Source organism: Balaenoptera physalus, assembly GCF_965194825.1.
Source record: "Balaenoptera physalus genome assembly, chromosome: X".
NCBI classification, from domain to species: domain Eukaryota; kingdom Metazoa; phylum Chordata; class Mammalia; order Artiodactyla; family Balaenopteridae; genus Balaenoptera; species Balaenoptera physalus.
In genome coordinates, this window is record NC_138903.1 from 98,351,557 (window position 1) to 98,364,245 (window position 12,689).

Below are 12,689 nucleotides of genomic sequence, written 5' to 3' on the forward strand. Positions count from 1 at the left end.
TCAACCTTGACCTATGAGATGGCCACCGAAAGGCAGCTGGTCAGAAGCATTAAGTCAGAAAAACAGCCAAACCACAGTGCTCCATTCTGAGCAGCAGGGCGAGGGGCATGTGAACTGGCATATACTTCCCCACATGCGAAGTTACAGTACCTGTGTTAACATGTGTATCTGCCAGCATGCGGGCTTCTGCCCACAATGAAAGAAACAGAGGAGAGATTTAGGACGGAGATTCATAAGGAAGCGAGTGATTGTGCCTGGTGGGAGGTGTCTTCGAGTACAAAACAAACAAACAAAAAACCAGGATAAGCCTTGTTCTGTATCCTAGACATGTCTGAGGCACTTGGGATCATCCAGTATCTGGTACTGAATATGAGCCACCTGAGGGTCCCTGTTCACATCCTTACCTGCACTATAATAGGAATGTCAGTGGTCCTTCTGTAGAAAATGGCCTGGGTGTCAAAAATGGCATGAACGGTATTCTTTTGGACGGGAGAACGGACTTCCTCCTTTCCACACTTGATGACCAAATATGGGTTTACAGCTGGAACAAAGTAACATTTATTTTTAACACAGTGATTAAAAGCCCTCTTTCTAGATAGTCAAGAAACTATCTCACTAAGTCTATTCTGGGACTTTTAGCATAACACCTGGGTACTAGAATGACCTAGAACTTTGGTTCCTATTTCCCTTTTCTTTTCTATACTTTATATGGGGATATAGAAATGAATATTAGATAGGTCCTTGCCCAAAGACTTTTATATCCCATTTTCTCTTTTTTTTAAATTGAAGTATAGCTGATTTACAACATGGTGTTAATTTCTGCTGTACAGCACAGTGATTCAGTTATACACATATACATTCTTTTTAAAATATTCTTTTCCATTGTGGTTTATCACAGGATATTGAATATAGTTCCCTGTGCTATACAGTAGGACCTTGTTGTTTATATATATCCCATTTTCCTACCACGGTTGACAGCCATTCTGACTTTTCTACACGGAAAACACCACTGGAGAGAATCATTTGTGACCATCTTTTCTAACCATATATGCAATAAATGAAACTGCATTTTGCTTTCCCAGACACCCCTGCAGTTCTTACTTTCATTGGCATACTTCTTCTCCAGGCCCTCGGCACTGTGCACTGTGATCTGGGTGACAACCTTGGGGTAGCCACGAGCCAGATTCCAGCAGGACATCTTGGGCATGTCCAGAGTCAGCTCCCTGGAACATCAAAAAGAAGACACGTCATCCATGACGAATGCCCTTTGATGAGGAGATAGGCTCGCCAAAGCAGACCTTGTTGTTGAAAAACATGAAATGCCAAGTGACCTAGCCCATTCCTCCTCAGACATGGCTTATATTTTATGAGGATGTTTTCCTTTCCCCTTGCTTTAAGGCCCAGCAGATAAAGATCAGAGTAGGCAGGGCTGGGGTGAAAAGGTAGCTTTGGTGACCCAGCACTCAGAACATAATAGAGGAGCAGTGAGGAGTGCCAGCTGTTTAAGAGAAGAGAGAGTCAGCCAGAGAACAGAAGATAAAATATAAGTGGAAAAGCTTAGGCTATAGGCCTGTTCTCCTTAAATGGCAGCTCAAAGCACTGAAGCTCTGACCTCCACAGGGAACTTCTCACAACCCACACCACTTTGAGAAATCTTTCTCCTGCCATCACTGCAGTTAAATCTGACTTGAACAAGTTGTCCCTTTGAGTGTCCACCTAGGGGAAGAGGGCCAAGAGGATTAGGACTGGAGGCAAAGCACAGAATGGGAGTTGGCAGGGCTGGCCAAGGACACGGCACCTGAGCTGGACAGGCACTTCAGAGAAGATTCTCAAGAGAAATTCGCTGGTGCGGCCATGCTGGAACATAGTTGGGACAAGCACGTAGTTGCCCTTCTTCAGGTACTTGCTCAGAAACACGGTGCGCGTGTCAATATAAGTGGAGGTCCCCGCGCGCTCCTGGATGTACAGGTGGTGGAGGCGGAATTTGCGGTTCATCTCCACCTGGAAATGCAAGAGAAGGAGATGCTCCTCCATTGCACTCAAATCCTAGTTGTTGCGTTGGAAGATCCCAGCTCTTCTACTTTCTTTATCCCTCGACCTTTCTTAATTCCCCTAACCCCAAGCCGTCCTAATTTTGACACCGTTTGCCATCATTCTCTCTGCTCCAAAGGCCCATTCTTACCTTGAAGAGCTCAAAGCCGATGATGTAATTGTCGGGTCTTCCCATGCGGCGGTAAGTGCGCAGGTCCTTTTGCTGCAGAGACATGATGACCTTGTGCCCATCCTCGGGCACAGTGAAGATGTACTAAGGGAAAGAGGCCAGCAAGGAGCTTAGTTAGCACTTCTGTTTCAGATGAGCCAGCTCAAATTTCAGGGAAGAAAACTCTACCTTGCGAAGCAGAGACTTGGGTTATGTTCTGGGCTTTGCCATTGACTTGCTAAATGCAGATCCTAATGTTTGCTTCTCCCTATGGCATTCAGCATGTGTTGAGAGAGCCAACTTCATACCTAGGCCTTTGATGCCAAAGAGGGTATGCTTTGTTTTAATAAGTTCTTGGTAGGATCTTGGGTTTTTTTTAAATTGTCGCCTTGTGGGCTTCCCTGGTGGCACAGTGGTTAAGAATCCGCCTGCCAATGCAGGGGACACGGGTTCGAGCCCTGGTCTGGGAAGATCCCACATGCCATGGAGCAACTGGGCCCGTGCACCACAACTACTGAGCCTGCGCTCTAAAGCCCGCGAGCCACAACTACTGAGCCCATGTGCCACAACTACTGAAGCCCGCGCGCCTAGAGCCTGTGCTCCACAACAACAGCAGCCACCACAATGAGAAGCCCTCGCACTGCAACGAAGAGTAGCCCCCGCTCGCCGCAACTAGAGAAAGCCCGCACACAGCAACGAAGACCCAATGCAGCCGAAAATAAATAAATTAAATAAATAAATCTTTAAAAAATCTTATAAACTGTCCCCTTGTTTTTAAAAGCTGTACACAGGAAAATTTGAGAATCAACAAAGACAGAAAGCATCCTTGCTTGACTTAACCTGACACTGCAGCATTCCCCTAGGCTAGCCTCCTATTGCCAGCCCAGATGTGTGACTTGTGGAAGGGGCCGGATCCATTTCCTTGGTGAATCGATGCTTTGCTATCACCATTTTAAGGATGCTGCAGGCCTGTTCTAGAGACTTCCCAAACATCATCTGGGGAATCATGGTGCCATTGGGAAGTAAGACTAAAAGGCATCAGATTTCTCTCTCTCTCTCCCCCAACCCTCCCACCAAGAAACAGGAAACAGATGCAGAAACATGCGCTCACGAGGCCCCCGTCGGTCCATCCTGCACAGACACTTAAACAGTGAAGCCAAAAAGCCCATTTCCCCAGTTTGGTATATGTTCCTGATAGTTAAAGCATTTCCAGGGCTGTAAATGAAGGGGGGCAGCAATAGGAGCTTTCTTTTCTTTAGGGACAATTAAGGTGGAAGGAATGGAGAAAACTATGAGTTAAGTAAATCATCCCACCAGCTTTAGTATCCTTCAAGATGGCTGGCCAATGAAGCTCATGGAAAGAAAAGACACACTCATGTGTAAGGCTGCAATATAGTCAGAAGTCTTGTATCCTGTGGGTTAGCTCATCAGCACATTTGCAGATAAAACCATCAAGGTTATTATAGGTTCAGGCTTTGGATGTTTGGATTTTTTGCTTTGGGGTGTGCCTGGGCTTGACCTCTAATGTGTCATCTGGAATAGCACTGTAATGGGAGATGGATGGAACGGGGTCATTGACAGGGTAGCAATTCAAATCCTGAGAAGAATGATCTGGTATTCTAGATGAGAAAAGGGAGGCCTAATGATGGGGTTCAGAAGAATCACCTGCATGAGAAAGAGGACACATATAGTAAATGCCCAAGGGAGCAATTAGGCAGTAAAGAAATGAAAAAGAATTGAGAAAACGTCAGGGAGCAGATCCTTTCTCTCTAATGTGGGACCATCACAAGGAAGCAGGGAGTGTCAAAGCATACCCAGCAATATGGTCAGGAGAGAGGCAGCCAGAGGAGGTGGCTTGGATTTGATAATGTCACCAAGTCACGTCTCTGCAAAGAGACACAGTCTGCTTTACAGGCATCTAAGCCAATCCCTATGCATCTTGGTTGATGAATATCACACAATAGCTGCAAATGGGAGAAGTGATGTCAAAGAAATACTCCAAGGTGAGACCTGGCTTCCTATTGCCTTGATAACTTGAAGGCAAAGAAAAAGCATTTGATTTAAACCTGGGGATTCTGCAGGAAGGTATCACGGTTGTTATAGCAGCCTCCTGAGCGGTTCATCAGGGGATCGTCATCCACAGTCCAGCATCCCACCACCGATTCCAGCTCCTTGCGGCCAAAAATAGGGTTGTTCACATTGCGGCAGACATTCAGTTCATGGAAGTTGCGGCAAAAGTCCTCCAGGCTCATCCTGAATGGAAGGAAAGAAATGAAGATGATACTTAATACCTACCCCTGCGGTTCCATGTGGAAGCCCCAATTCCCTTTAGCACAGAAAACCTCTGCTCACCAAAACTCGCCATCATCAGACATAACAAGCCCCAGGTTCTTGCGATCTGCTGCAGTCAGTTGCTGCCACTCTTCAGAACTAAAGGCAAATGAACAAAGGGATAAGCCATTATGTTTGCCATTGACTTCCTACAGTAAGCAGGATGCCAAAGGAACAGAATACATGAGGACTGGGACAGCTTTGTCTCACCATCAGCTAAGTCACAGGCCCCATGTCCGAGAAGGACCCACAGATGTCACTAAGCATTGACAGCCCGCTAGCAGTCTGGAGGGATGGGATTGGGAGAACGTATAGGGCTTTGGGGATGCAGCAATCAAAGTGGAAAGCCACTCACATCTCACTCCAGGGCCCACTCCATTCTTGTCTTCCCAAGGGGTTCCTCAGACGAATCATGTACAGCTTCTCAGTACTGAAGACCTCCACGAGTCTTTCTCCAAGACGGATCTTGCGAATATCAGTCATGGTGTACGTATGGCCCTTCAGTAGACCCCAATCAGTTTCAACTTCTTGTTCCTCCTGATTGGGAAACTGAGAGCAGAGAAAGATACATAAGGGCACAAAAATTGGGAGATCCAAGGCTTGGCTCTTCCTCTTCCTTGATTGGTTTACCCGAGTATGGTTGAAACTAGTTCTCTTATGCAGATAGAAATTTGATCCTGCCACCTAACTTGACACAAAGCAAGCCAAGGAAAGGAAATAAAGAATTTAATATAACAACTCAAACAATTCAAATGACCCACAGTAGTACATTGATATGAAGAGCATTGAAATTTATTGGGGTTGGTTAACTCTTTGAGCAAACAGCTATAACCGCCACACCCAGGAGCAGAGGCAGGTGGGATAATTTAGCAGAGACTATTTACATCAGCTCGGATGCTACATCGGCCTCCAGCGGGATGACTGGTACAAAAGGATAAAAGGCTAAAGCTCCTTAGCCTCTGCGCCAGGGCTCAGTCCCTATTGCTAGCTTTCTGAGTTTCATAATGACTTGTTCTGGATCTCCAGGGTAAGGGTGATGTTCTCCACTAAATGTCGTGGTCTCCTCTGCCAGAAGTGAGCGAAGAGTGGCTTTGGTGAGTACAAACCTCAATGGAGCAACAGATCAGACCTCCTTTGGTAAATGTTTTGTACAGTTCTCCAAACAGCTTGTACTTCTCCTCAACGAGCTCAGTGTATCTTCCCTTCTGCATGTCAACAGTTTCAGCCAATGTGCCAGTGAAGTCCACGATGATATCAGTAGTGGTCAGACCATCGAGGGCTTCATAACAGCCAAGCAGCCTGGGGGCAAATATGCAAAGTTATCTTTGTAAAAGTATTTTTCCAGGTCAAGGACATCTTGTTCCCCCAAGTTAAAACAGTCCTTGCCCAGCCAGCCTTTACCGGCTAGCTTTTCTCTAGGTACAAAATGAGAGATATTTTGAGAATATAGTCAGATTTCTAGGTTTAGGCTATGTTGATCTAGGACGGTCCATGCAGAAACTTCTTTCTACAGGTAAATATTAGACAAGGAGAAAATCTGCGGCCATAATGCCATGTGATCTGTAGATCAGCAGCAGGAAGAGGGCACCTGGGAGCAGTAAGGGTTTAATGGAAACTGGAACAGCTGATTTCTTTCTCATCTGGAATTATGGAGGGCCATTCCCAGGTCCAAAGCAAAGCCTTGGATCTGACTGATATCCTACCCAATTTAAAGCCCAAGGCTAAGCTGGGAGAGCATGAGTTCCCAAGGATGAATGTGACCTTCCTTTCCTTGTGTAGCCTGACCGCTGACTGGCCAACCCCCCTCCTTACTTGGCATAAGCTTTCTCCAACAGAGCATTCCAAAACTCATTCATGGAGGTGGAGAAGGAGAAAACGAGATCTCCATTGATGGTGGGCAGCAAGTCATCAATCACCACCTCGGTCCATTCTCCAAAATGCCAGAAACGGAAGCGAAATATCCCAGCATATTTATCTAGTTTTCGAGGGTCCCATTCTTGTTCCTTATGGTTGGGAATTGTCTGGAAATATAAGAACATTCAATCAACTGTTATTCACCAGACCATATCCAAATATTGAGATTACAGTTGACTTCTGGCAAATCCCGTGTGGCAACAGGAAGCACACCAAATACGTTTGGTTTGGGTCTAGGCAGGAAGAAGTCCCTGGTAGGGCATTTTTTTCTGCAATTTTTGCTCCCCCAGTTCAGTTTTGCTGAGGATAGTATTACCATGCTTGCCCTGAATACACACAGGGTGACTGGGGGCAGCAAGCTATGGGTTAAACTATTTACCACAGTTAATCTACAAACTCGATCATGAGAGACTGTCTACACAAACATATTCGTGGTTGCGTATTTAACCACATAAACAAGGCATTTTAAAAAGCAAAATCAATCAAAACACAAGGCCCCCTGTGGTTTCAGTTTTTAAAGGTCCATCCTAGAGAGTTCGTGCAGATTCTATAGACTATAGATTTTATTCACACCTTGAATAAAATTACATTTGGGAAAGTCTCCTTTTTAAATACAATTACACATTCATCTTCTAAAATTGTTATTTTCTGAAGAAAATGCTCTAATTTTTCCCAGGTCAACACTTCATTGCCTTGAACTCTGCCTAAATGCCAAAGGAATTTTTGTACTCATAACTTATTAGAACCTTTTCAAGGATCTAGTTCTTTCTCACCTTTTCTTTTGTTCATATCTGTCAGTGACTTCCTGGCCCCCAGTGGCTTTTTACCCCAGTAGGTACTGAGAATGCAAGTATGCAGAGCTACTGAGTCAAAGTACTGCAAGTGACAAAAGATCACCTAATATGTGTGACAAAGCAAATGGAGTAAAATGTTAATGGTAGAATCTAGGTGAGTAAATGGGTGTTGACTGTAAAATTCTTTCAACTTTCTGTATTTGTGAAAATTCTCATAATAAAATTGAGGGAAATCACCTTCAATCGTTAATACTTCTGACTTCAGGAATTAAACAATCTGAGACAGTTACGAGCTGACTTTTCCGAAAGTTACTAAAGAAGACAAGGAGGTGGAAACCGAGTGAGGTCGGTACCTTTGTCCAGTGAGACTCCTGAACAGCCAAACAGGAAAACGCAGAGACCATTGGCTTGTGCCCCAGTCTCCCTTGGGTCAGCTGGTGATTGCTGATATGGCCCACAATCAGACGGGGGTCATCGCAGATGTCCTGTGGATACAACAGTTGGTTCTAAGAGTCTGGGAAGTGTTCCCCACGGGTCAGTGTGAGCTCAGCTAGGCAGGACAGACTTCACAGATGAGGTAAGGTGGAAAGATTACCAGGACTTCCACAGGTAGGAGAAAGGAAGGGTTGGGGGATTGTGGAAACAAACACAAAGCAAGTAGCTCATCAAGACACAGGAAAAAGGGTCATGTGGGAAGGTGGCAGGAGAAATGGAAGGGGAGGATGCGACTGAGACAGGATGAGACGTGCTGGTGGGAGCCCTCAGACATAGCTATCATTGAGGTTTAGAGAGTTTTCACTGCAGCAGTGAGCTTGTAAAGAGGAGAACGAGGGATTAGCACATTACGTTCTGATTGCACTTAAAAGACAAGGCCTGATAGAGGTGGACATTAATGCTTCTCCCTCTCCAGAAAACTGAGTTAGGAGACCGTATGCATGAAGCGCTTTCCTAACATAAAGCAAAGGCAACAGCGGTGTCCACGCAACAAGATTTCCCCACATCTTTGGATGAATACAGATGGCAGCAGCACTAAGAGCAGGTGGTAATAGACCGCGTCTAGGAGCACTTCAACAGATACTCTTTTCCCACAGCGGATGTTCAGAACCTGGACAGAGTGGGGGGAAGTATTTGTTTGAGGCGTATGTGTGTGTCTTTCCCCAACAGATCATTAGCTGTGCCATTCCCACTGCAAGTAGGAAAATGAGGCCCAAATAATACAATTCCAGCACAATGTAATGGAGGAATTTTCAAAGTATAATCAATGCCTAAAGGAAGGATCCCCAAAATTTCCCTGGTGGTAGACAAAATAATTTGAATAGTGGTGGTAATGTTCACGCTGAAGCCTTACGGATGACTAGAGTTAGCAGTTGGACAAGGGAGAGGTATGGAGGCATAAGGAGTAGAGAGACAGTCATGGACAGAGGTATAGTCACATACATGACACCATATAATTGAAGACACGTTTGCGTGACTCAGAGTATCAGCCCTTGCAGAGTTCAAAGGCAGGAAATACCAATGAAGTCTTGGGTAGATGGAGACAGCTTCGTGGAGGAGGCCGTTGGCCAGTACCTTGACATTTTGCTTACCCAGCAGAAATAAATCCTAGTCTCAAATGGAAAGAAAATCTAGACATATATCCTTTAAAAAATTATTAAATAGAGACAGCTATATTTTTCTGGTTCTCAAACCTCTTTTTTTTAATGGACATAATTCTCCTTGATGAAGGGTCTGGTCTACAGAATGAAGCATTCCAAATATTCTTTAAAAGCCAAAATAACTCTGGAAAGGAATAGGCATTCTGGGCAAGGACAAGTCCAAACTGAAGATTAATTGGTCATCCCTTTGCCAAAAGGAGAGAGTTAGGTGGGTTGTCGTCAGCTTTGGTTTTCTGGTCTTTTTTTTTTTTTTTTTAGATGCATGCCTGGTGTCTCATTACTTTTTTGTCTTAGGAGAAGACTTCTATCTTACTAAATTTTTTTCATGCGTTGGGAGCTGCCTGTTTTTTCACTTATTGAACATAAAGCAGGTGTGTTGGGTGGATTCAATCCTGATATTCTTTCTCTTCTGATTGTTTCTTTGCCTTTTCTAAGATGACACGAAACACAGTTTTTCCTTTCTGAGTCAGGCGTTACCATTTTATTTGTAGCAAGATGTAAAGTTATACAGTGATTTCTTGGACTTAGATGATGCATATAATAGTTTCCAAGCATGAAAAAACAATAAAGTGAACATCGATATGTGGAAAAGTGTGTTTTTAGATTATTAAGGCAAATTATTTGCTGGTTTTATGTAGAGTTATTAGTGGTTGGGGTTATATTACAGTGTCTTGATTTTCCACAAGGCTTTAATTCACAGCAGGGATCTAGGCTCAGCAAACACTTTTGGCATGTCAACTTCTATTTAAGACCTAAAGGATCATGTAAATAAGCAAAAAGACATGGAAACAGAACTCAAATTGAGGAACTGGATAATTATTCTCCTGTCGACTAATGTGAATGTGATTTTACATTTATATATATATATATATATATATATATATATATATATATATATATATGTATGTATATATATATAGTGTGTGTGTGTGTGTGTGTGTGTGTGTGTGTGTGTGTAAAGCTGTGTGTAATCATGGGAGAATATACATTTGGGCAAATAAAACACCTTATTTTCAATTTCTTCTCATAAACTGGCCCATGCCCCAGTTTTACTTCACCACTCTTCATACTTGATGGATGGCTATTTAACAATGGGTTTTTAAAAATGAGTTAACAGTCCGTAGACTGTCAAACCTGGAAGGAATTTAGAGACTATTTAGTCAACCTGTTTATTTTAAAAATGAGGAAACAAGCTCAGAGAAGGGCAGTAACTTGCCTCTCTTGTCATTTAGCTAGTTAGTAGACCTAGGATTAAAGTTTTAGGTTCTTCACATACAGTTAGAGAAGGAACCTCTAGACATCAGCTGGTTCATCCTTTTGCCTTTAAGTTGATCAATGGTCACCATGCAAAGGATAATACTGTGAAGCTCTTCAGGGGTGGAGATGCAACTAATTCTCTCAGTCATCCATCCCAGTGTTTTATGTCTCTTTGCTTAACGCTCACCTAAAAGCTCTCCATCATTCTGGAAGGCTGGCTTAACTCACGTCTTAGCTTTTGGTTCTATGCTAGATATCACCAATGTGCTTTAATCTCCTCAATTTCATCCACGAAATATGAATCAAACTCTTATGTATGTCAGCACCATGATGTGAAGCATGGGAGAACATTTTTATTAAGCCACATTTTTTTTTACCTCTTTAAGGAAGTGAAAGACTAGAAATAGCTAAGGAGGTAGAAAGGGTAAAGGGTAATGAGCCAATGCAAATCTAACAGCCAAATGGACTTTTTGGTGACAAATTTGAAAACAATGAAATGGGTATTTATTGAATTTTCCCCTAGATTTAGACAACTGGCTATAATTCCTGCGGGGGTAAGGAAGCAAGGCTGGAGACATTTTCCTGTAAGTCAAAGCTGGGATGCAGAGTGCAGATGGGAAGTTGCAGCCCAAGCTCTGCTGAAATGGTAGGGAGTGGAGTTGGAGGAGAGGTCACAGCTCACATAGTCACATATTTGGGTGGCTTGAGAGGTAGGGAAGATTGCTGAACCCCTAATGGTTCCCAGCTGTGTTGGCCTAGTCGACGTGATCCTTGAACTGGGCTGTTTGTCAAGGCAAAGTAATTTCTTAGGGGGAAAACACACAACTAGGAAGTCAAGCACCAAGAGTAAGTCCAGGAATGGTCTCTGCAGACCCCCATCCCTGAGCCAAAGCCTTCTACTGATACAAGCAAAGCAGCGTCTCTAGGAAGTACGTTCTCTTAGCTGAGCATTGAGAGATCCTCCCATTGTCCTTACCTCATCTCCTTTCCCAGAGATCTCTGGGTGGTGGGGGAGGGAGGTATACAGTTACAAGCCTTGGAGCCCCACGCATGTCAGTCTACGTGGCTCTCTTCGCACCTACCACATCCACATATTTAGCAATTTTTTTTTTTACACAGGTGAAATTTGCTGACAATAAACATTGAGGTCCAGGGTAAACCTCAAGAACCACAGTAAAATGAAAGGCTGCCTAGAAAACCAGCAGCCAGAAGAGTGGAGGCATTTCAAAAGTGCTATGGGCAGTCTAGCAGTCCCATGGGGATGGAGACAGTGTGGACACTCACAAGTGAGGCTGGCCCTGCAGTAGGTACATTAGGACTGAGTCCAAGGCTCTAAGTCGTCTCAGAAGGCCCAGGGCTGCCATTCAGGGCCTGAGGGCTTTATCAGCTAGTCCAAGCAACCATTATCTTATCCTTAGAAAATTCTACCATCTCCAGACACGGCATTTATAGGTGGACCTCGGCTCAGGGACCAATGTTGAACCACCTGCACAAGGAGTCAACTTTACTTGCTGGGGAGTTTTGCTTCTGCATGACGATCTTATCATTGGTAAAACATTCTCTTCCTTCCTAACCCCTCCAAGGAAAACTCAACATGGAACCATAGAATAATATCTTAAGCCCAACTTCCACTTCCAAACTGGACAAGCAAGTCACTACAGAATTATCTTCTTCTTTAAACCTTCAGACTTCTGCAAGGAGACTCCGGGTGTAAATCCCGAACTGCTTTATTGGGAAAAATTTATATATCCGTGCAATGGAATACAGTTTGGCGATAAAAAGAAACAGATACATGCTACAACATGGATGATCCTTGAAAATCATGCTAATCTAAAGAAGCCAGTGACTTTTATGATTCCATTTTAAGTGAAATGTCCAGAATAGGCAAATCTAGACAGAAACCGAAAATACATTACTGGTTGCCTGCGACTGGGGGGAGGAGGGGTTTACTCCCTGCAAATGTGCACAAGGGATTGTATTGGGATGATGCAACTGGTCTAAAACTGGATTGTGGTGATGTTTGCACAACTCTGTAAATTTATTTTAAAAAATCATTGCTTTGTATACTTAAAGCAGCTGAATTTTATGGTGTATAAATTGTACTTTGATAAAGCTGTTAGCGTTTTTTAAATTCAGAATCTAAAATAAATAGGACAGATGGCAAGAGTATTGGCCTATTCAACTCTTTTCGATTGTGTCAACAGAAAAAAACACTTAGGACTATTCACGTGGAGGGACATGATCTCTGGGAAGAAAAAGAAATTCATGAACAGTCTAGGCCAAAACTGCTCTACAGGGGTGTCCCATTCAGCTGGGTGTTGGAAATTTCTATTAGCACAAAGAGAGAAATATTTCCTCCTTTATCGGGGTCCCTCATATGCAATCTCTCTCTGCTTCTAATGTCCCCTCTCAACCGTTCCCTCCCATTCCTCCCACCTTTGTTTTAATCCGGAACCTGATCGGCCTCTTCTCACCCAAGGTAGTGAAAAGACCTGGGCAAGGGCCATGGTAGTGGAGGCTGAACTCAAAACCTGACCA

General features: G+C 43.7%; 1 protein-coding gene across 3 annotated transcripts in view; it reads right to left on the reverse strand.

Moving 5' to 3' along the window:
• Window positions 1–12,689, reverse strand: part of CAPN6 (calpain 6) — a 32,689-nt gene that overhangs the window by 2,755 nt on the left and 17,245 nt on the right. For all 3 annotated transcript variants that reach the window (XM_082445648.1, XM_082445649.1, XM_082445650.1), the window contains 10 exons: window positions 7,593–7,724; window positions 6,344–6,552; window positions 5,638–5,830; window positions 4,887–5,080; window positions 4,553–4,630; window positions 4,267–4,453; window positions 2,183–2,305; window positions 1,799–2,001; window positions 1,102–1,223; window positions 405–541 (listed from right to left, as the gene is read on the reverse strand). In XM_082445648.1, coding sequence (XP_082301774.1) covers window positions 405–541; window positions 1,102–1,223; window positions 1,799–2,001; window positions 2,183–2,305; window positions 4,267–4,453; window positions 4,553–4,630; window positions 4,887–5,080; window positions 5,638–5,830; window positions 6,344–6,552; window positions 7,593–7,724 — 1,578 coding nt within the window. The remainder of the gene's footprint in view (window positions 1–404; window positions 542–1,101; window positions 1,224–1,798; window positions 2,002–2,182; window positions 2,306–4,266; window positions 4,454–4,552; window positions 4,631–4,886; window positions 5,081–5,637; window positions 5,831–6,343; window positions 6,553–7,592; window positions 7,725–12,689) is intronic.